Source organism: Siphateles boraxobius, unplaced genomic scaffold, assembly GCF_051911475.1.
Source record: "Siphateles boraxobius isolate OS27281-9 unplaced genomic scaffold, OSU_SipBor_1 66, whole genome shotgun sequence".
In the NCBI taxonomy this organism is placed as follows: Eukaryota; Metazoa; Chordata; class Actinopteri; order Cypriniformes; family Leuciscidae; genus Siphateles; species Siphateles boraxobius.
Genome location: NW_027509193.1, coordinates 19137104 through 19161785, shown reverse-complemented (window position 1 = coordinate 19161785; position 24682 = coordinate 19137104). Strand labels below are relative to the sequence as shown.

Sequence of the window (24682 nt, the reverse complement as noted above, 5' to 3'; positions counted from 1 at the left end):
AATGTATAGACCCTTATTGTAAAGTGCATTTACCTAAAATGTTTTGCCAAATTATATTTAAAAACACACACACATGTGGTAACATCTAAATAATTTCAATATTTAATAAGACTTAATCAAATTATTTGCCTTAGGTTACATCTTTAAACAATTTTTAAAAGTCAGACCAGGTAGAGAAATATCTTAACCCACATTCACTTTTTACAGTGCAGTAAGCTTTATCTGACTGAAATTCAGAAGTAGATGTAAAATTAAAGACTATTAAACATCTCTTATTTGCATAAAACAAGCAGGATCACCTATTGCTCTGAGGTGTATGTGTGTGATGTGATTCTCATAACACTTTTCATATTGATCTGCTGTCAGCTGAACTGCTGAGCTTACATGAACGAGGCTGTGCGGGAGTGCATGCATGTGTGATAGTGTTTGATTAGAAGCATAATGTGACTGAATGAGAAAAAAACAGTAGATGAATTGAACAAAATAAGTGAGACGGTGAGAGAGAGAGAGGGAGATCTGCCGCAACAGCCATCTGGGAAGAGAGCAGGACAAGCTGTGCTCCACCCTCAACCCATCTCCATGTCCCTCTCTCTCGAGATCTGGCAGGACACCAGGGTGGGGAGAAGGCCAGAGCCCTGGAACCCCAATGGATCAGCATCTGGTACCTCCACCACCCAGAGAAAGAGAAAGAGTGAGAGAAATATGTTTGAAAGAGAGCGAGGGAAAAAGTAGTTGTTGCCTAAATACATCTATCTTTCAGCAATCCTTTCACATTTTGAGGGGTCTTAAAAATGTATTTCTTTTGTTATTTTTCGCCTAAGGTCCACTTAAGGCTAATGCACCAACAAATGCTGACCGACTGCAACAGACACTTTGTCGGGTTTTGTCGGATCAGTTTGTTACCCCTGTCAGCGTCTGTTTGCACTTGTTTTCGCCGATTGAAAATGTTCAAAAGGCATTCGTCGGTCGTGAAATGTTTGAGAAATGACGTACTGTAAATGTAATCTGGTGACTGTTCGTGAGTGTGAATTTGGGCTTTATGGTGTAAAATGGGGGGGGGGGGGTCGGTCAAGGTTTGTCTGATTAGCATATTAAAAATACATTTCCATAATGTGTTTCTAACATTGTGATTCTTCTGATTTCCTTTACACGAGAGTAGATGTTAAAACTTCATGCTGATTTTTACTCGGCTTTTGCCAAGATAAGCACCAACTAAGACATTGTTTTACAGTAACCTATGCTTCTCCATCCATTTACGCTTCTTTCCATATGGTGATGTAAATCTCCTCCTGTCTAGTGTTAACACGCGTCAGCACACACAACGGCTGCAACCACAGTGCGGTCCCCCCATAACAACCCTCTGGATTGAGCTGAGTAGGGGACATCTCTAGGGTCTTCAAGTGGGCACCTTCTGTTCTCAGTGTTTCGTCGACTAGCCCACAACACCTCAAGAGGGCTCGACAGTGACTCTGGCGTCCCAGAGTCACCCCCCTCCGTCCCCCAATCAAGATGAAGAATATACATGTACCAGGAACAGCATAAAGTTTTAGTTTCTGATCGCCCAATCAAAGTTCAAATCAAGTCTCATTCAGTGTTGTTTTTGTTAACTAAAACATACTATATATATATATATATATATATATATATATATATATATTAGACATGTGCCGGTATTCGGTAATGCGATAAATCGCGGTAATGAATATGCACGATATTGTTATCGCGGGGACTTCGAAATACCGCGAAAAATAATAGATCCGAATTTAGATTTTTAGAACGCGCATCAGCTTATTTTCCATCAACCGCTTAAAAAAACAATGCGTATATGCTGCGCAAAACACGTGCGCACTTTGATGTAAACAATCCCCACATCACATGTATAAGCACTGTGTGAATGCAGTGTGCACTCTAGTCTAATGTAAACAATCCTCACATGGAGAAGAAGCACGGCGGAAGGAGGAACGCTGCCGACTATTTATCCCCCGCATGGCTGCCAACTCTCACGCATTCAGCAGCTTGAGACTCACGCAATTGACACTTTTACACGGTCTCGCGCCACACATCCATTTTCTCACGCAGAGAAAAATCGCGGAGCAAAGAGGACACTGACACCGACAGACTAGACAGAGCAGGTTACTTTTGATATGAAAAAAATATCAGCTCTCAGGTTTTATAACGAAATTCAGACAATAAATACTGTTTTGGTGCTTGTAAATGACGTGACAGATCGCGCGCCTCAGTTCAAGTAGTAAACAGATCATCTGTTACTTTTTATTAAAGATACAGTACAACCCACCGAAAGGTATACGTACTTTCGATCAATCAGTGTTTTTCAACCACGGAAAGAGGTCAATAACACTGCAGGAGAACAATTATGTCACAGAACGTTATATTTACCTCAGGAAAGCCATTTAATGTTGACTATAAGAAAATAGCTATAGAGAGGAGTATTTTGCTAAATATGTGCACTATATTACATATTTTAATATATGTTTACTTGTCATTATATAATTGTTATTATAATGAAAATTACGGCATATTACATTTTTATATTTATATTATTATTATATTTATATTGTATGTATTATATTTAATTTCTCTCTGTATGTTTACAGCATTATGTGAGATATATTTTTTCTTGAGAAAAAATTAAATGCAGGCTATCTACTGTAGCCTACCTAATATTTATCCAAATGAGTCAATATTGAATCAAGATTGAAATTAAATCCAAGAATTTAATTGAAATCATGAAAATTGTGTTAAGCAATAATACAAACAGTAGCCTCAGTAACTGTACCATGTAAACATTATAACATGTTGTCACTAAAAAATAAAATTAATGTTTTGACAATCACAATTACACATTGTGATGCAAGTTTTTTTTAGATACCCCCAATCCGTCTGTTTCTCTTGTGCAATTAAAATATCGTGATAATACCGTATACCGTGATAAAAGCTCAATCAATTAATCGCAGCATGAAAATTTGATACCGGCACATGCCTAATATATATATATATATATATATATATATATATATATATATATATATATATATATATAACTAATAAAAATGACAAAAGCAACAAACTAAAAATTTGAATAAATACTACAATAATATATAAATAATACAAAAATAACTCTGATCTTATGTCTGACTTGTAAGTCAAACTACAAGTTACAGTAGGTGTTCATAGTACTTTTACTCAGAAACATCAAGCAAAATGTGATTGCTTGTGAAAAATCAACTAAATCAAGCGTCATATATCTGCAGGAGATACACTGATTTTCTTTTTTTATTCCTCTTTTTTTCAACAAGAACTTCCTGCGCTCTCTACTATCTCTGGCAAAATAAAAAAAGTGTTAACAGAATCAAGAAGAGTACAGTGCTTTTGAACACCTAGACTTATAAACCGCACCTAACTACTAGTGTAGGACGCCTGAGCGCTAGTCCAGATCTCCAGGAATCCTGTTACAGACAAAAGCAGACTCAAGCCCTATGGTCATGCGGCGTGTGTGCTCTGGATCCTCCTGATATACCCACCACATGGACACAAATAATGAGGGCAGAGGCTAAAGTAAATTTAACAAAACGTTAATGGCCGCTCACTGTGACCTAGTAAGTATATATAATTTGGAATAAATGAAGGATAAAGGGGAGCCCATTGTCCAAGTGAAGAGAAAAACAAACAAACTATGGCCAGAACATAAGCCTTTCACTCAAAGTGCACACTTGCTGCAGATAAACAAGAAAAAAACAAGAAAATGTGAACATAATAATTGTCAATCATTGGTAATGTTTTGGCCGTTTTTTGCAACTTTATTAATATAGTAGTACTAATACTTATGTTGTACATACCTTTACATTCACAGGCTGATTTCTTCTTGTAATGATTTAAAGCAAACACTGAATTGATCTTCAAAGTGTTTATGGTGCAAAACCAATTTGATATTCATTTCAACACCAATCCCTATAATTCAACACTCTCGATACATCAATCAATATGTATCATAGCAAACATGCTTCATTCAGCAGAGCAACAATACATCCAGATGTTATTATGTCTTACACATACACACTCACTCACAGGCAGTGGTCAGTTGTGCCGCTCTAGCAGAGATTTCTCTCTCTCTCTCTCTCTCTCTCTCTCTCTCTCTCTCTCTCTCTCTCTCTCTCACACACAAACACACACACACACAGCTCAGCAGCACTTTAACAGATTAATTACAGGACGGAATGAACCCTCTCAAATCAGAGCAGAAGAAAAGCAGCAGACACAGCGGCTCTTACAAACACAGACATACTCAAACAATCCATCTGATTACTTCTTTCCTACAGTCTGAGAGAACTACTGGAAATGCATTTTACATTAACACTAAATTTGCAAATTGTATTATCAGAATAACATGTTTAGGCTGTCCTTTTTGCTTCAATGATGGCAGTAGTTGAGCTGCTTGAACTCCACAAGTTTGAGTAAAACCTGATGTTCTCGTGTTCTCCAGCATGATTTGAGATGTTCCAAAGGGCATCTTCTCCAACATCTAACCGTTTGTACAAAAGAGTAGCACTAGTGCAGTATAGCCTGCTTATGAGCGAGTAAACATCCTCATGTCTGTGGTGCGAGTGTGGATTGTGGTGTGGTGATTGACAGCTCAGGGAGAGTAAAAGATGAACCTTTGAGACTGAAGATGAGTATATTGCATAACAGTAGTTGATGTGATCGAAGTAGCTCGGGGATATAGACATAGAGAGAGTGAAAGAGAGAAAATCTACTATTGAGTTTTTGTGTGTGTGTGTGTGTGTGTGTGTGTGTGTGTGTGTGTGTGTGTGTGTGTTTGTGTGTGTTGGGATGGGAATGACGCATTGGTTCTCATTGATAAAAACAGAGGGTCTCGGCCTAATGGAGGACAAGACAGTGACTCACACTTCCACCAGATTGTATCGTCCTCTTTCTCATTTCCACATTTACATTTCCCAGGACCCTTTGGAAATGATAAGGCTACAACAAAGACGTAAAGAAGAGAATTTCTACAGCCTGTTCATTCAATGAATATATAAATATATTTATATGATTATTCTCAATAAAAATAAGATCCCATGATAGGTTTGTGTGTTCAAAATAAATTGTGTAATTTCTGCACACAAAAATGAAAGCAAATCAATAATAAGAAATAAATCATTTGAATAATGTATTGTATTATAGTCTTAATATTCATTATGATTATTTCACTTCTTAAAGTGTGTAATGTCTGCACAATAATAGTACTAATAAAATTAAATATATTTAATATTATTATATTGTTTATAAAATTAAATAGTACATCTATAGACATTTATTATATAAGCTACTATATTGCTTTATTGTCTTTGTTAACTTGTGTTTAGCATAAACTATTGAACCGGCAAATTGTCTAACTCTTTGTCCAAAATTGCTCATGTACCACACATTTGAAGTATTGACAAACACGCATGCAAAAACCATCTAACTCCCTGACATAAACAAAAACCACACACTCTTTCACTCGCTTACACACACACACTCGCTCCATCGAGGTGAAACAGAGGAAATAAGTAGCACAGCATTTTTTTCTGCTTAGTATTCGATCCTGATAACTGCAGCACACTACACACATTTGTCCTTGCAAATGTTCCGTCTCCCTTCCTCTCTTCATCATTGCGCTCCTTGCAATCACTCCTTCCCAGTCTCTTCCCATCGCTCTAACACCCTCTCCTCCTTGCATGTCACTTGTCTCTCCCGGTCTGGGCCACAGTTTGGCAGTGTTCTCCTTCTCTCTGTACTCTATGCCATTAGCTGGAATGATAGAGTGCCTTTCCTTTTGTCCTTAATCCAAGTGAGAGCCCCACTCTGAGAAAATGCTAAAAGCTAGCATGCAGTAGCTAGTTCAAAATGCACAGAGATGCACAAACCTCTCGAGATGTGCGCATTCACAATGGTAGAAGAAAAACACCCAGATGTGGAAGAGCACATACACCGACCAGCGATTTACAGACAGCATTTTCATTGAACACCGCAAAACAATTATTTTAACCCACCAAACCTGATTTCCTGGTCTTAGCTGTTCTCCAAGCTCTGTTGACTGGTTTTAGAGCTTAAATCAGCTAAGGTGATCTTAAATCAACTAAGATCTGCAAATCAGTGTAGACTTTTTTTTTTTTTTTATTCCCCCAGGCAGATAATCAGTATTTTTGTCCTGTTTTCCAGTAAAACTTATGTAAACGTCACTAAAACAAGATTAATTAAATAAAAATAAAAAAAACATTTGCACATGCACTTTTAGGAGGAAACATCAAGTTCACAGAAAAAAATGAGCCTGTTGTAATCACATAACGCTTTATCTTTCAATCATACTCAGGTCATCTTCCCTCGGTTTCTGTAAGCATTAGCAAGCTGTCTTAAATTACATACTTGGTAATTTGAACCTTATTAAAAAAGTTTAAAACATTTTTTAAAAATGATGTAAGGCCACATTAGTAGTCATAACACGACTAATAAAGATGTTTTATCTTACAGTAAGTGGGTTGACATGTTGAGATCACATGACCAGCTGAATACTACATACTTTATCTTAGGCCCTGTCTCAAAATGACTCCCTAAACACTCTTACGACAGTAATGCCGCTTTGACTTTCGGGAAGAAGTCTGCTGTGGAGCTCGCTTCACTGCGGGCTCTGCAAAACTGCGCATCGAGGGCGCATATCGACCACAAAGGACGAGCTCACGAGCACCCTTCTGAAACCTAAAATGACAAACGGGACACCCTATGGTCTCGTGGACTTCACGATCACGCGCACACGGCTGCCATTGTAAGTAAGTTCACAAGACCGTAAGTGCAAATGAAGTTTGCCATTTGAGTCAGGGTCTTAGTAACCTCCCTGTTAATGGACACTTGCACTCATGAAAGAAAAGAAATGAATGAAAGAAATTAAGCATTATGGAATTTGAGCCAATTGTGGTTTACTGTGAACGGAGCATTTCTACAATGACATTATTAACTGACAACGTTTGATTTTGTGTTAAGCTGCATCCACACCACTAGGAGTCAGTATACTTGCAAAGGCAAACATCAGCCTGCGCAAAATGAACAAAAAGAAAAAGAAAAACAGCTGTGTGGATCTGTAGAGCAAATCTGATGCCATTGAGCTAACATTGTGTCGGCCATCTTTACTCTTTCATTGCCCAATGCTCCTTTTACCATTTTTCTGTTTTTCCTAAAGTTTATTTCTCCAACGTGAGCATCATCTCTCTATTTACCCCCTTATCTTTGCTCTCATTCAGTCTTACTCTTTCATTTCTCATTTGCAATTCCCCTCTCCCTTTCTTGCTCCTCCATCCAGCATGCTGCAGTATTACCACCATCAGCATCTTATGAGCACTGCTCTTTCTCTCCTCGGTTCCACTGCGCTCACACAGACACTCCAACATGCAATCTAGCCACATCCATGGAGAAAAGCCTTGTCTGTAACTTACAGGGCGGGGGCGGGGGGGGGGGGGGGGGGGGGGGGTTCATAGCAATAGTCTGGTGTGTGTGTGTTTGTGTGTGTGTGTGTGTGTGATGTCAGTGTCTTATTAGCATGACAAAACAAGGATATACTATATATAAAATAAAAGTGCCATGATACATTACAGCACCATGCTTGTTCCCTTCCTTCCCCCATTCTTTCTTTCTTTCTTTTTTTGTCTAACCCTCTCTTTCTTATTCCCTTTCTAACTCTCCTTCTCATTTGCAGTCATAGATCAGTTTCTTCTGCCCTGTGCAAAAATAAAGTATTGTGGGAACTGTGCCTTAAAAAACGCAAGGGATTTGGTGGGAAACAGAGGGGTGGGGTTGGAGACAGATAAAGAGTGTGTGTGTCATGTAGGCTGTTTTCATCAGAGACCGCAGAGTCCCTCTTGTGACTGTTTTGAATATATTTTCATGTGCCATGAGCACAGACATCCAAATAGATGTTTTCACTCCCGTTTGGTAGTGCGTGTCAGTTTTTGTTGCTGTCAGTATCACTAACAGCATTACAAAGATACTTCACCTAACAATGAAACTCATTTACTCACTTTCATGCTGTTCCAAACCTGTATGACTTGCTTTCTTCTGTGGAACAAAGAAGAAGAAATTTTGAAAATGAAATTTACAATTTTTGGGTGAACTATTCCTTTAAGTATTAAAGAAATAACTTAAATGGGAAATTCATTTTGGTTTGTCATGATTTAAAAAAAATTTTTTTTTACTGTTTAAACACAAAAAAACAATTGAAAGATGAAAGAAAAAAAAGAAAATAATAATTATTGTGAATAATCTGAGACAAACGATTATCTGACTTATTTTTAAAGTAAGAGCGGCTGCAGCCATTTTTAACTTGAATGTGCAAGGCTTCTGTTACAAGCCAGTTGCAGTAATTTCAGCTGATGTTACAAACTGGTATATGTTAAGATATCTTATTATTTGAATTCGTGATCGTAATCAAAAACACACTGGCTTGCAGCACAAATGGTTTTACCACTTACTGCATTTTGTTATTCTTTTAGTCATTTACCTATAGCGTATAAGTATCACACATTAAAAAAAGCTTACTTCCGCATTGAAAAATAAAGTATTAATAAACATTTAATAACTGAATCACCAAAATGTGCAATAAAATAATATGCTTTGTATTTTTATGCTAGCTATTAACATGCTAATGATAAATTCCACTGTTGGATTGATTCTCCTGTATGGAAAAATAGAAAAAAATCCACACTTCACTGGCAAACCAGCAGCCTGCTAAATACAAAATTAAAACTATGTTCATGGGTCAGAAGAGTTAAAGTCCCATTAGGCCACATGAACTTCTGGGAGGTGTATAGGGCTGGAATACAAGGCTTTTCTTTTCTGTTTTTACCCGGCTGTTCCCCTGTGACCAACAACTGCTCTAGGGAATGGGGTTTTCCATTTGCCTTGTGAACAAAATGCTGAAGTCGTGCAAAGGTGAACTAAAATGAGCAGGGGTTCTGGACATTGCTGGCCATCCTGTGATTATTTTGGCAGTATAATTGTCTTGCAATAAAAAACTCCTATTGTAGGTGGTTTCACACTAATAACTTGTTGGCTCTGGCATTGGCCGGTCTTCAACACCTATTTAAAAGTAGGAGCACTGCACAGCGTATGCCGGCATATACAAGTTCACTGGCTGACTAGACTTCAGGGTGGATGACCGGCTCACTGTAGTCGAGTTGGAGGGGGGGGTTAGAAAAGACCAAAGCAAACAAAATCTCTTGAGACAAGAAAAGATGCCTTGTAAAGGCAAATACGCTGCAACTCGAACAGAATAATTCACTGGCGAGCTGGACCGCTACCAGTGAGGGAAAAAAAAGCACACTGCGCATTCAGCACCCTACCTTTTATTCACCGATTTATTGGTCTCAGCGTGACTGGTTCAATAGGCTTTATTATTATGCATTTTGCTGCTGCAATGTGTGGCTAGAAGACATGTACAGATACTGCATAAAACCAAGTTATCTCGGTGGCTCGGTTGAGCTTTTGGTGCCAGTATTGTGAAAATGAACAGCACAGGAGGAAGAGTGGAGGCCTGCTTGTTACTGAGTGAAATCTTGTCCCACATATTTCCTCATTTTCTTACTATTTTTAGAGATGTAGTAAAAGTAGAAGAAGAAAAACAGTGGGGGAAGCCTGGAGGTGTGAGCATGGGTGCCAAAAGAGGTCTCATCTGAAAAGAAGGATTTTATAGGCAGACTAACTCGGGTTACAAATGAGCATGATCATTACATGCAGGGAACACAAAGGTAATTACTTCTAAGGAACTGATAAACACAAGCCCATTTTAAAAGAAAAAGCATGCGATTAAAAGGAATCCAGTCATATTCCATGTGTTGTACACAAAGGGCTGCCGTGGTCTATGCGGCTCTTGAGGATGCACTTCAAACGTGTTTGCAATGAATAAATCATTGCAAAAGAAGCAAGACATAATATTCATTTTCCATCGCACGCAAGGAGCGACACTTTTAAAATAGTTTCAGGTCCCTGGAGTCCTGACTTTTAAGGTTATTTTTGACACATTCAGTTCGCAAACTGTTTACAAACACCTGGTGGGGAGACAGCACTATACGGTGCTTTTGGGACATTTGTGTTAATGGGAAATCCAACTTAAACACTGAGAAAAACGTATTCCAATAATTCTTTTCTAGTTTTCCCACAAAATCTTTGTGTTTGTCTTTTAGACAAGGTTCATTAAATGTTTGCGGTAAGCTACACCTATAAATTGGATCTAAAAATTATTCGTACTGTGAACTAAATTGTTGAAAAAGTGAACCGTTTTTGTCACTTACTTTGATCAGAATAGATTTAAATTAGAATAGAAGAACTGGGAATGCAGACTTTTTTTCTAAAGTTTTCCCGCATAATCTTCCCCCAATACATTTTCTTTAATTGTTTATTTAAGTCCCCTTGTCAATAATTGTATCCCTTAAAATTCATCTTTGATCACCAAAATTAAATATTTAAAAATGTTTTCCTTGAAAAAAAATGTCTTCATGCCTTAAAATAGCTTGAATGTAACTCTACTACACCCTTGCCTCATTTAGTATACGCGGTTCTATGAATATGCAAATTATTCCCACCTCCACCCACTCACACCAGCTCAAAGATCCACTCGTTGACGATCACATGTTGACCTGATTGGTTACAAGGTAGTTTTTGACGTCAGAAACACCAGCGATTTCAAACCACGTTTTTGAGACTGTCCTTCTTTCACTGCAGTTTTAAGGAGAAAATACTCAGCAATGGTGTTGACATGAATTTGCACATGGTTTATCTTAAAGCATATTAACAACACCACATAGACATATAAACAACATTAAACACTTGATTTTCACTACAGGGGGACTTTAAAGTGATTATTTTTTTATTCGTAGAAATGATTGGTCATTTAGATAAAGGTTTGTAAAATATTTGCCATATGCAACACCGAAAATTTGGATATTATTCATAGTACTAAATAATGGTAAGGTGAAAAGTTTTTGTAAGCCACTTATGATTAGAATAGAATTAGATTAGAATAGAAGTATTGGCAATGCCTAATTAAGGCAATGCTTTATTTATTTATTTAGCGAATCTTTTTTATTTATTCAAATTAATTGTCTTTTAAAAGGGTGATTAAAGTTTGCATGTATGCTACATCTAAGATGTGAAATTATTTGTGGAAACTAAATGTTGGTAAGGTAAACTAAATATTTTGTTAAGCCACTTACTTTGATTAGAATAGAATTAGATTAGAATAAAAGTACTGGCAATGTAAAACTGGCACTTTTTCTTTTAGTTAAAGCAGCGTTAATCTCCGGAATATCATTCTGCGTTTCAGCACTGGACAGCTCCAGAAGTGACGTCATACTTTTCCTGGTGGCAGTACAATCAAACATTGGCGCGCATGCCGATATGAAATGCTGTCTAGTTAGGGAGCTCACTAAGGTTTGGGAAACTCCGCGGGATGATCTACTGACATAACGCATGTAAAAGCAGTTATTTAGTAATGAGTGTCATGACAAATGCAAAGCCAAAAAAACAAACATACATTTCTAAATACATACCGGATCATCTATCTTAAGCAAGGTGAATTGTGACGTTAATGAAAGGCTTTCTTCATATATATATATATATATATATATATATATATATATATATATATATATATATATATATATATATTACACGTGGAAACAAAATACACAGAGCACTGCAAAGCGGGATTATTTTGACTACGGGCTGTTGCTAAGAAACGCTGCTAGAGCTCTGTAGTTCATTTAATAGTTGTTCATCCTTATCGAATAGGATTTTGCACGTGAATGACTATGCACCCGCAGGTTGTTATCCATACAACATGTGCTCACCTACAAGCTTGAGATGCTGAACAACAGTAAAGTCATTCCGATCATTCTGCAAACTATCCATTTGCTCCTCAAGTAATGGTCATTGAGGACGTTTTTCTGTGTGTTCTTCCTTTATTAATCTGCCCTACAACTCCAGTGTGTAAAGTATCTTTTGTGTCTTCTTTGAGTTTGGGCCCCCAAAATGATTTTCTTAAGTTACTGCTCGTTAGTTCTAGCACTCCGTCCGCTTTAAATAAAGTAGAGCCATTGGATTGATTTTATTTGAATGAATTATCACATTTATTTAAATTCATTATTAAAAGAGAGACAAAGAACTGAAATTGCCAAGGTAGTTGAGCCCCATCGGCTCCCTGGTGAACCACATTTCGGTGCTCTCGAGTTTGCACAGAGGCATGCGTCTCGGATGCAAATAGAACGCTCCGGCATTTTCTGGACACTTTGACAGATATTTTTTTAAGCTGTCCACGGGACAAAGTGGGTCGCCGGGGCTCGCAAACATAAATCCTCGTAAATGTTCCCTATCCGATGCGGTGGGATCTTTGTGGGTTTTTGTCTCTAGGTTATGCGCCAGGGTTAGGTAGCCTACTCTTTCCCATTCTCGTCTTGCCGGAGAACGAAAGACTCTTTTGATAGGCTACGGTTTCCTTCTCTTCCCCTCCGTGCAAAACACAGCTGTATGTCAAACCAAACTTTTCTTACAAGTCCTGTGGGTGTGAAAGGGGAGAGTGCAGGTGCATTTCTAATTTTCTCCAAGTCAGACTCAGTATTAGCTACGCGGATGATGAACGCTGGTGTCTTTTCCATTTTTCCTGTAGAGCTTTAAAACTGATTTAAAGATGGCATTGCTTGACTTGAAGTCTTTATCACTTATAATGTTGTATTTTGTAATATGACGGTTTATACCTGCTCTGAGACGCATCAAACTTGCAACACTGTATTGGCGTCCAGCGGTATCGTTAGACTGAACAGAGGCATAAAACTCCCGCAATATCTCATTTAAAAGAGAAGCAGAGTAGGTCTCGAAATCACAATTTTTCTGTCTTTGGCGCAAAAAGTCACTGAAAGTGTTACCTGCCCATTTAGTTGTCTTTTTCGTAGTGACCTCATCTTTGTCGTCTTCGATCTTATCTAACGTTAGCTCTGTCGGTGTTAATTCTTTGTGCCGCTTTTAGACATTCATCGTCTTCTCCAAGTCTTCTATTTCGTCTTGTGCCTGGGCCCATTTCTCAAAATTGCCATATTCACCATACAAATTAAACGATTAACGATATGCAAAAATCATCCATTTACCCTACCTAAATAAACGTTTGCAAGTGTAACTGTGTTACTATGGTTACCAATGATTATAGTAGCGGATTAATTTCGAACTGTAATCAAACTGACTGGAACTACCTGTGCATTAAACGGTTTTACTGCACACCTTCCAGCCAATCAGAATATAGTATTTAAACAGTCCGTGGTATAAAATAAAATAACTCTAATGGTGGGGAGGAAAATATATAGTGTCAACGTAATAGAAACTGCATTTCTTATAGATAATATTTTACAAATTTTTATCATATTAGTTTCATAATATAAATGGTAAGATAAAGTAAAACAATTAATATGGGTAGAAAAAAAAAACGGTTAACTTAGAAATTAAATATTTTCCAGATAATATTTTACACATATTTTTAGTATATCGTTTAACAGTATATATTGCAAAATAAAACATAAAATCTCTAATGGTAGGTAGAAAAACATACAGTGTCTGCTTAATAGAAAGTAAATAAATGTAAAACAAAATTTCACAATATAAATTGCATCTTTAGACATGAAAATACATTTGCATCGCATAGTTTAGGAAGGGGGTCTCAAGGGGATCATCATATTTGGAGTTCATGGCATCAACATTTTGAAACCCCCTGAATTAAATTATACTGTAGTTAACTGTTATCTGAAACCTTTAATCTGCCCAATACGGAGCCAGGGTTTACTGCAACTCTTTACTTATGTATGGGCTCACTGGGTCATCTGATTTTAAACCAGGGATTTAACCAGAGAGAGAGAGAGAGAGAGAGAGAGAGAGAGAGAGAGAGAGAGAGAGAGACAGCTCCTAGCCTTGACACCATAGATCAACTCAGATACGCATGCTATTTATTTTATGGTGCCCAACACTACAGTCTTTAAAAGTCAGCATTTACTTTGAAGACATCTTCTATCTTCATAAGTGCCTAAAATGAAAACTGAATCAGTTAAAAATGTAGGCAAAATTCTAGATAATACACATCTTGCATGCATTTGCAAATTTTCAGGTTGAAAAAAGTGACTAACAGCATTGCCTGCACGCTGCACGCACATACACAAATGCACAGGCTCTGCCTCTGTTGCTTTGCAGCAGAAATCAGAGCGCAGTCAGCTAGTATGAGACGCCGCAGTGTTACGCTATAGCACAGCCAGAGAAAGGGACATGGAGGTTGTAAGTGATGATTAGCAATCCGGCACGAGGCCCTGCACCCATACAGCAGCCCGCTAATAAAACACTATGCGTGTCACGGTTGATAAAAGACCTCCGTTCAATGACGACGCAGTAAAACGATGACGGCATCTCTCCCTCCCCTTGAGAACAGTGAGAAGAGCTGGGTAACTTACAATCGGAGACCCTTCAAACGCATTAGGAGCAATTCTGTAATTAAATGCAGCCAAAAATACAAAGTAAAACTGAACAGTTAAATGGAACCCAGGGGATTTAAGAAAGCAAGTATGTATCGACTGCTCATGACTATGATCTATTGACCTAGATGTGACGAGGGAGATAAATATCTTAAATAACCAGCCTGCATTGATAAAGGAGATAAATGGTTTCTGTTCACTAGCTCGTGAATGACGTTCTGAGAGCCAAAGGGTGAATTACCTTTCATGTGCTCCAGATGAGACATCTCTCAAACAAGGGTCAGTAAGTAACTTTGTTTTCCTAAAGTCGTTACAGATTTCTATATAATGACAGAGATTATTGTCTGACAGGAAAAAAACGATGATATGATTAATCATTTAAAATGGCAAGCAAATAGTTTGATGCATCTAATTGGGCTGTGTAAAGTTTATGAATTCATATGACCTTATGCTCAGTATTCCAAAATTGGGATCACAAGCGTGACACCCAGAAAAAATATCTAACTTAAGCTTCAAGTGTAGTGATTATCAGGTGATTGTGGTGGCAGTGATATACGGAGCTTCTGCTGAGTAAGCAGGAAACTGATTCAGTTAAAAGCAAGACCCACGGGAATCTCTAGTTTCTGGGATACCGTGAATATCCTGTACTCCCAATGTGGATACATACCTAAGCACAACCTGATACCAGTAACTTGCTTTGATAAGCTAGAATTTTATCAAATATCTTATGGTTAAACATATAGGCTACCTTACCATTGGAATTGGTCACATAATTTAATAAAGGGTACAACATTACTAAATAATTTGCAAGCATGACAACATGTTCACTATCATAGTTTCAATCAGCTCAATCAGGGCACTGATCAAGGAGTTGGTTATTTTAAGGACTGTGCACAATGCACCTTAATGAAAGATCTACAGCAAAAAACATAATCTTGTGAGCCAACTACTCACCGCATATGACAACACGTGAAAGATGTTTTAAGAAACAAACAACTGTTTCATTATGTATCAGCATAAAAATACAAAGCTATACAGGTAATGAAAATAATCTAGCTAACATTTATAAATAATGTACAGCTGAAATGTTGCAGCAATCAAAGTATGTATCTGTACTTTTAAATAACAAAAAAAATATCCATGAAGTTTTTTCATAAATGCCAGTAAGCATGGTGTACAACGAGGACATTGCCAGGGCCCCCGGCCTTAGGAAGGCCCTGTGATTTCAACCGAGGGGGACCCACAGCAACAACCTGCACCAGGGCCATGGATACCCCCCAGATACAGCCCTGTTGCCATGAAATAGAGCCATCAGTGTCCCAATGTGTAGAGAGTTAGGGTCCTCACCAGTGCCCGATTTCATGCACATGATACACTGATGCACGACCAAGGGAGCTGAATTAGACGTACTCATTCAGGCAATAGCAGTTGTTTTCTCACTTGTTCTGCTTTGCTGAAATATAAAAGTTTTCTAACTTTCAAGAACTGCGAGGTAATGCAATGTTCATAGCCAAAACTCAATGGTGTACACCTCAGGGCAAATGTCCTGGCGTTCAATATCGTAGGGGTCTGCCAGGTGCCGTTCTGCAGTATGGACAACAGCGAAATGTGCATACTCTTCGCGCATGCGTAATGAATGGAGGTTGTGATCTGAATGCGTGTATATTAATTAAGGGGTTAGTTTTTGCGTTAATGCCTAGCCTAGCTGTGGATTATTAGGCTTGCTACACGACTACTTATAAATAAATGGACATTAAATATTGATTTAGGAGGAAAACGTTTTATTAGCTTGTAGCGACTGCGGAGAGAACTGAATACGACCACATATGAAAGATAGGCCTACCAGTCAGTTGCAGAAATATTTAACGGCTGAATGCAGCGACTGACCAACCAGAATAAAGTAAAGTATTATTGAAAGCAGAGTATGAAATCAAACTGAATAACGACGTTCTTCAACGCGAACAGCCGAACCAAAAAGGTAAGTTTTAAAAAGGTGCCGAGGAGCCCACTGCGCATGCTGAGAGCTCAGTTGTTCACCGCCAAATAATTCGTGTGGAGCGTTACAGCGAGACAAAATACGGCATCTTCAGAGAGAGTAAAATAGAAAAACTTCACATAACGACCCAAAGTCGTTTTCTGTCCAAACTTAGCTAGCAAACTTCCCAGAGGTTTACAACTTATCAGCTCATGCCAAGTAGGCTACGACAGTGGACTATTCAGATTGTTGCCAACTAGCTTGTGATTCCATGTACACTTACACAGGGTCATACTGCAAGAAGTTAACGTGAAGCGCGCTCAAAATCAAATACAGACAGGTTTCATAATAAAGTAGATTTCGAAAGATGCCGATGCACTAACTCACCCTGGCGTATTTCGAGGAGTAGGGGTCCTCAAACAGCGCCCACATGCGGGGTCGCCAGATACTCCACCTGCTGGTGTTGCGACCATCCTCCTGTAGACACAACCTCTTCAAGTCCCCGTCCGCACCGCCCGTTAGCGCCGGGTCGTCCTCTGGCAGGTCCGGCTCGGGCGTCTCGAAGCTGTCCAGCGCTTCCTCTGCGTCCCGATGCTGTCGGTAGTTCATCCAGCAGCAAGCCTCCACATCCGTCTCATCGATACCCCAGAACGCGAGCTCCTCCTCGAAGAGAGGACCGCAGACATCGTTGGGACAATGCAACTTCCCAGTGCGGTAATAGTTGAGGATGAAAGCAAAGGTGGCAGGGTGACGGTCAAAGAAAAACTCGTCGGATTTGGGGTCATAGTCAAAGTTACTGAACGCATCTGGCTCCGTGAGCCAAGACAAGCGGGTCCCAGGCAGCGTCTTCAGTGTGCTGCGGTACGTCTCGTGCCGAACCCCCCCGCAGTTTATCACTATTTTCTCGCTGTCTGAAGGACAAGTCATGTCTGCGCTGTAACATGCTTTGTTGGACGACTTGTTCCCACCCTTGCGCCCTTTGAAAGAGGAGACACACACCGAACTGAGCATAGAGGAGCAGGGGGAGGGAGAGGAGGAGAGAGAACAGAGAGGGGAGGGGGGGAGGAGGAGCCTGCGGTGGGAGAGAAGAAGAGAAAAGAAAATTAGTGATGTTCATACTTTTATACATCATCAAGTCGGTAAAAGTAACCTGCTTTTAACTCATCACATTAGTTCTTGCACCAGTCGCTAATGTGACTCTGTATAGGTGGTACAATGCAATTGCAATGGTCAAATTCCTATTAAAATTCCGGAGAAAGTGCAAATATAGCCTAAGGCTGTTGGGAAAATCATGAGGGGGCCCACTACGGTCTTTTATGGTATAGTCTACTCATTAGGCCTGAAAAAGAAAGGACACGTCCATAAACACTGGTAATTTTAGTGACGACCCTGGCAAACACAATTAGATTAATGTCGATGCAGGTAGGGCCTATATGGGATAAGCAAACTAATGAAGGAGTGAGTTTCACATAATAAACAGGAACGAGACCCCTCCTCTTTTGAAATGCCCACCCATCTCTCAATTGTCATCTTTTACCATCACTCAGCTCTCATGTCCCTCAATTCACTAAAACACTCTGCTCAATTACAGCGAAGGGAGATGAAAATGACTGAATGTTTCACAGCCACCCCCCTCCTCACACCATGCTCTCCGTGTATCCAATAGAAAGAGGGAGAGGAAGAGAATGAGAGCGAGAAGAAGGGTGGGAGGAAGAGGGAGAAAAGCTAAAGGCAGAATGATTATTTGCTGAGCTACACAAAATAGGGAGAAAAGACTGCAGAGCATTAACTCTTACACTATCCTTCGCTTTCTCTCTTTGGGCAGTACTAATGTTATGCAGACCGTTCAGTACTGTCAGTGTACAGTATTAACCTTTGTTGCAGTCATAATTGTTTGAGGATGCAATCTTCAAAATTAAAATATTCAATTAAAAAAGGTTAGATTCATATGCACAAACATGCATTCATATTTTCATTGCATTACACTGAGAAGGTGCTTACAAAATTGAATGTTTTTACTTCTTGGACGTATAGTGAGTACTGCCGCTCTTTTTCCAATCAAAATGTCCCATTTTGGAAATATGGAGCAGAGAAGCTATTATCGTTTTCTCTTGGGATTATCAAAAACTGTAGAAAAGTGGTAACGTGCCATTGGATCAATGTGTACCTGATTTAGACTTTAAAAATGACTTTTGTTAGTGTAACCAATGTAGTCAAATTCAGCCATGTTAAACCAGATTTTTAAATGGAATAAAACAAGTTACTTTAGAAGTTACTACACAAAGCAATTTTTTAGATTGCCTAGCAAAACAGTGTACAAGGGTCAGATTTCACAGACAAATGTCCTCCTCCCATGTTTTGCTGTGCTGTCTTTTCCGGCTTTCACAATAACTCTCCTATATCTGTGTGCCTCTTGTTTGGCTGTGCTGCATGGCTGCTCCATACATATCTGTCAAACTGTCTTCCCTCATTACTTATCCACTCTTATCCACTCTGCTCAGCTCACTCTTTCCCTTATGTCCCCCTGTGATTAACTGTTAAAACAACATAGATCACAGGAGAGTGAGAACCGTAGGAAGGAGAGAGGCTGAATCATATGAAACAAGGTAAATTGATTCGCTGCTTTTCTAAATGAAGATACTTAGGTTGGTTTCTACGTTCAGCACCATGGACAGCGTATGGGTTTCAATGAATCATTTAAAGCTAAGGACTGTATAAGCACTGGACATATAGTTAAAAGTTGAGCAATTAAAAAAATGATACCAGACATCCAAAGAAGTGTCTTGAACAAAAAACATAGTAAAAGAAATCTCACCAATAATAAAAAAGAATATGAAAATAAAGTAATAATAAAGAAAATTATAAAAATTAAAGAAAAAAAATCAACACAACTGTGCAGGCGTTATACATGCTGTTACACTGTATAGTATTTAATTGTATATATCTAAATCCTCAAAAGTGTAAACACTTTGGCTCTGCTGCGCTATCAAAACACTATGTTTGCCTGAGCAGCCCAAAATTCAACACTGGCTAAACCAATGGAGTATTTGTAAGGTGTTTAGAAATAACACACTTATGGTGGTAAAAATAAATAATTATAAGGAACACAAATGGGTAAAAAAAAAAAAGAGAAGATGCACAGGAAACCCTGAAACTGACAGGAAACTAGGTGGGGAAAAAGTTGCACTAACAAAGCAAAAAAAAGCTCCCATGAAAGGGAGAACATTGTTAAGGGGAAGTACATTAAAGTGTGCATGTCCATTGGGATGGGGGTTGGATGTAAGGACAGATACGCCTATAAAAGACAACAGCACTCTATCGACAGAGCGCGAGGAGAGAGGAAAAACGGAGAGAACAGGTTACAGCCACTGAGGGGAATGTGAAGGAATGACTGCAGTAAAGGTAAATGAGGCTCCATTCATAAATTATTCAATTTAGAAAAACAATTGTCAAAGAGAAATGATACATACATGCACTATTATGCGAAAGAAGTAGATCTGACCCATATCAACGCTACTGTTCTTCTAGCTTACAGTATGCTGTACTGCGTCTGCATTATACCCTTACTCTAACTCCCTTTCTCTCTGTCTGGTGCAGTGTTGGTTCTTTGGATATTTCTACTTGCTATCCCACTGCAGTTGAAGCTCAGCGGTGCTCAAAGGCCACCTAGAGGCTTAATCGGGGAACTGCACAGCACAAAATACTGCAGTACCCCCTCCTCTTCAAGCTTTCTCCCCGACTGAGGTATGGATGCCTTATGCAAACCATATGTCGATGCATTGCATACAAGGTTGTGTCCCTTTTTAGCCCATACACTCTTTTAAGTAACAGAAATCACTTAACAAATGTAATATAATTGCTGATTTACACAAACCAAGCAGGTATTATCTCAGCCTCAACCTGCTGCTTGAGCCCAGTGATTGTTGAGGCTTTTTGCAATCCCTTCCTCTCTCTCTCTCTCTCTCTCTCTCTCTCTCTCTCTCTCTCTCTCTCTCTCTCTCTCTCTCTCTCTCTCTCTCTCTGTCTCTCTCTCATTTGTGTGCACTAAGCTACTCTTAGCCGAGTTGCTCATATCGACGTCTCCTGTGGAATAGCACTAAAAGAAAATAAATTAACAAAGCAAGGACGCTTGCGTACACAAACATAGTGACATTCGCGGAAAAAAAGTCATGTCACAGCACAATTAATTAGCTTAAAATGAATTTGTGCTGTGCAAAGACAAACTACACAGCATTGGCACACATAATACGATATATCCTCAGAAGGTCATCAGTCAGACTTTGACCTCTGCTTTGAAACTAATCACTCCGCTCTGACTGCTGAGAACAGAAGCCCTTTTCAAAAGGCCCACTCTTTTTCAGGCAAGAGAAAGAGATACAGAAAGGAGCTTAGAAGACTCATCTTACAGTGACAGCATTGAGACGTAGGCTACATGACTATATTCCCATATCTAACACTAACAGTGTTCTTAAGATAGTTATAAGTCCGCACCCCCTCCCCCCCCCCCAGCCCCAGCTCTCGTTAAAACCTAATTAATAAAAGTGCCCTCTCTGGTTAATTACCATCCCTTTATAGTCCCCTATTAAGTACTCAGGGAATGAAGCCGGAGAGAGATGGGATATAATTGTGTTAAGCCAAATCACACATGAACTTGATGGAAACTATTCTTAGAGGTGGAAAAGAATGGAGTAGGGTGACCAAAAAAAAAAAAAGAATTGAAAATCAGATGGAGGACAGAGAAGGTCATCTCAGGTGATCGGTAAGGGTCACACTGGCAGGAAGGGGAATATTAGTGAGGATGCGAAATCATGGAAAGGCAGCAGGAGGAAGAGTAAATGATTTGAAATAAGGTGCTGCCAATAGGATGTGAGTGGCTAAAGGAGGGAGGGAGAAGGGGAGGGACCAGAGACTGAGAGAAATAAACAGAAAAAGTTTAACTGGTGTGTGATACGATGAGAAAGTGTAGAGGAAGACGAAAACAAATAAGAATGAAGGTGTTGCTTAACCTGGTTGTTCTTAACTGGTTCAAGATAATGTCTCTGTTATCAAACAATGAACATATGTTAATATCATAAAAAAAAGTAGAATTAGAAGCAGTCAAAAATTCAAACAACAAAAAACAAGGGGAAATGTTTCATCCTCCATTTTAACAGCTGATTTAGCTATTATTAACTGTATTTAGCATTATTATATGTACAATTTTATCAGAACCATTTTTTGGGGACCCTCCAGCTGAGAATCATTTTTAGAGTATTAGCAAGATATGGGAGAAATGGGAGGATGAAGAGAGTTCCATCCACAGCCAAAATATATTTTTGAAAAATAAGTATTGTTTGCAGTGGCCATTGGGTCAGGGAGTCATGATGCCACACACACACACACACACACACACACACACACACACACAAGCCGCTTATGCAGTGGCTGGAATGGGAACACTGAGTTTTCTACTTCGGCATATACTTGACTACTCTCTTTAAAATAAAACAGAATTAGGTATCTGCTTCAGAGGATAAGAAAAGAGTGTGTATACAGGTATAAAGAAGATTTGAAATTTATGCTAACATAGTGAAAATACACCTTCATCAAGCCAATACAGCTATCAAGGTGACACGACTATGTGGGGGGAAAAAATCAGACACTCAATCATTGTGGGACATGAAATGTCCATATATTTGTTGGACTGACAACTCAAAATGTAACATACCAGAAATACCTTAAAAAAATGAAGGGGTTTAAGTCAGTGTGCGAATCATTGAGTGACTTTCATGGAGCCTACTTTTTCCTGTCAGCACCTTAGCTAACTGTAAAGAAATAAACATTAAAAAAATAACTAAAGGTCCTCGTGAAATATGTATAAGTAAGTGTGTAAATATATGATTATGTGACAAGTAGGCCTAATAGATTGGCTATCATGGATTGATTCGCCATGGATAGCTACTCATGCTAACGGGAATTCTATTCGCGAAGTGACTTTTACGGTAACCAAATCATTCCATGCACGCTGGTTTAAGTGAGAAAAACAAAGTAAACCTGAATAGACTACTTGTTGAGTCCGTTGACTGGCAGAGGGTAGGCAGGCCTGGTCTTTGCATGGGTACACCGGGCATATAGACAGAAATACTTTTGTCACTTGTACACAAGATCACGAGTCACGACACAGACACAGCACAAACACCTATATTACATACTTACTCGCTTTGGGTCAGGCTCTGTTCGCGTGCGTGCAGTGTGCGTGTTACTGAACACACACACATGAACACACAAATTGCACAAAAACGCTACTTGAAATTTAGTGTTTTCTAACTGGATGGAGGGATCCTCTTGGCGTGGGGTCCGAATGACTGTGCAGAAAATACTTAAAAATAAGATTTTGTTTTCTATAAAATGGCTACAGTTATAAATAATGTAATATATTCTTGCTACAAGAACCGCCCGTTCAAAACGTCCTATACAGCGTAGTCGCGCAGTTCCTTAAGTGATATAAAATAATAGCTTTCTTAATATCTATATATGTATTATATATCGCCTATGTTGGACCTATGCTACCCTTAGGCTACCTTAAAAAAATACTCCCGTTATGCATGAGTGTTAGGCTACAGGTCTATTATATAATTTTCGCCTGATAAATAAGCATTTCTATGATTTACCAATGCTCGTGTTAACCAGTTAGGCTACTTTTATTCCCTAAACGAAACAGTCTATCCAACCAAGCGAAACGAGCAGCGGGGAAACACCTCTCTCTATTTCTTTAATTTTCATTCACTCACTCCATTAACAGTCTATCCCTTTCTTCTCAGTTTTAGCATCCTTTCTTCCGTATCTTCACCTGCTCCCGTTGTCCAGGATCAAAAAAGACCGTAACCAGGTTGCAGACTGAGAGGTCTGTGTGAATTTATGTATGGCGAACAAGCAGCATGCCGGGCACGACTAGAAATGTTATTCCTGAAGCTGTCTCCCTTTATCTCTTCCGTCCGTTTTTTCCCTCCCTTCTTTCTCTGTCGATCTTTTGGTTTTGTAAATCTGTATTTCCATGCAATTTAGTCCTTAATCTAAAGGTGACATGGGATCCCTGTGTTGTTCCCTCCCTTCAGCTCTTTAAAGGGAAAGGTGGCAGCTGGTGCCCCCTCCCCAAACCCCACCCTGTGCTATTTAACCATATACACGCCAAGAATCAAACCTGTCGCTATCTCCAGCATTTCGTCCACTATAAAATTATAGTATATACAGTATAAGAAAGTATAAATGACATCCAGATGGTTGGAAGTTAGCCTGTATGAGCGTCTTTTACCTTGGTCAGTGGGTTTTTCCTGGGCTCGTAAAATTACCAGTGTAAATCTGTAGCCCTGATCTCCAGTCACTCCATACATATTTGAGTCTCCTTCTTATGGGAGTTCCACACATACTCACAGTTTGTGTCTCTGTGTGAAAGAGACAACAAAGCTGCATCACTTAGGACAAGCACCAGGTCACGTCTCAGAATTCTACTTAAACTGATTCAACATCCAAGAAAATCAAATAATGCAAGCTGGGCAAAAGGAGGTAGATATTGGAAGAATCCTTAAGGGACACACCAACATTTGGAAACTTCTGAAATTTAGCTTAATTGCATTAAAAATGGTAGGCTAGATTGTATAACATTCTAATTAAAATATAGTATGTGACAATAAGAGGTCAAATGTGTCTAGACATGGTCAATAATGTGTATTCTTTCTGATATTTTATTAATGACCATAACTGTCTCTTAGCCAATTTATCTGATTTTAATATTTCTCTAAAAGATAAATCTAGCCTCCCCACTTCGTAATCTTTGCCTTCACCGTCTAGCTTCACTTCTTCATAGTCTAGCTTCCATATATGGCCTTAAATCAGTCTCTCTCTCTCTCTCTCTCTCTCTCTCTCTCTCTCTCTCTCTCTCTCTCTCTCTCTCTCTCTCTCTCTCTCTCTCTCTCTCTCTCTCTCTCTCTCTCTCTGGCACATTGCAGGAGGCAGAGCTGGGGGAGGAGAGTGAGGTGTCGCAAGTGCAAGTATGTGAAAGAAACTGGGTCGGACAAAACTTGGACTAAATTGCAATATTCTTCCAAATTCTCTATATTTTTCTCTGTTATGAAACTCTGTTATGTTTTTGGCTCTCTTTATGAGTGTTACTGTGCAAATCTCT

At 39.0% G+C, this 24682-nt stretch overlaps 1 protein-coding gene across 8 annotated transcripts in view; it reads right to left on the bottom strand.

Moving 5' to 3' along the window:
- Positions 1 to 23621, bottom strand: part of kcnc3a (potassium voltage-gated channel, Shaw-related subfamily, member 3a) — a 74588-nt gene extending 50967 nt beyond the window's left edge. For 5 of the 8 annotated variants that reach the window (XM_077212735.1, XM_077212736.1, XM_077212737.1 and 2 more), the window contains exon 1: positions 16909 to 17566. In XM_077212735.1, the coding sequence (XP_077068850.1) occupies positions 16909 to 17532 (624 nt within the window). In that variant the 5' untranslated portion in view covers positions 17533 to 17566. Of the gene's footprint in view, positions 1 to 16908; positions 17594 to 23291 lie in introns of those variants that run through there. The other 3 variants (XM_077212743.1, XM_077212739.1, XM_077212740.1) reach the window with 3 other exon arrangements.
- Positions 23622 to 24682: the final 1061 nt, after the last annotated feature.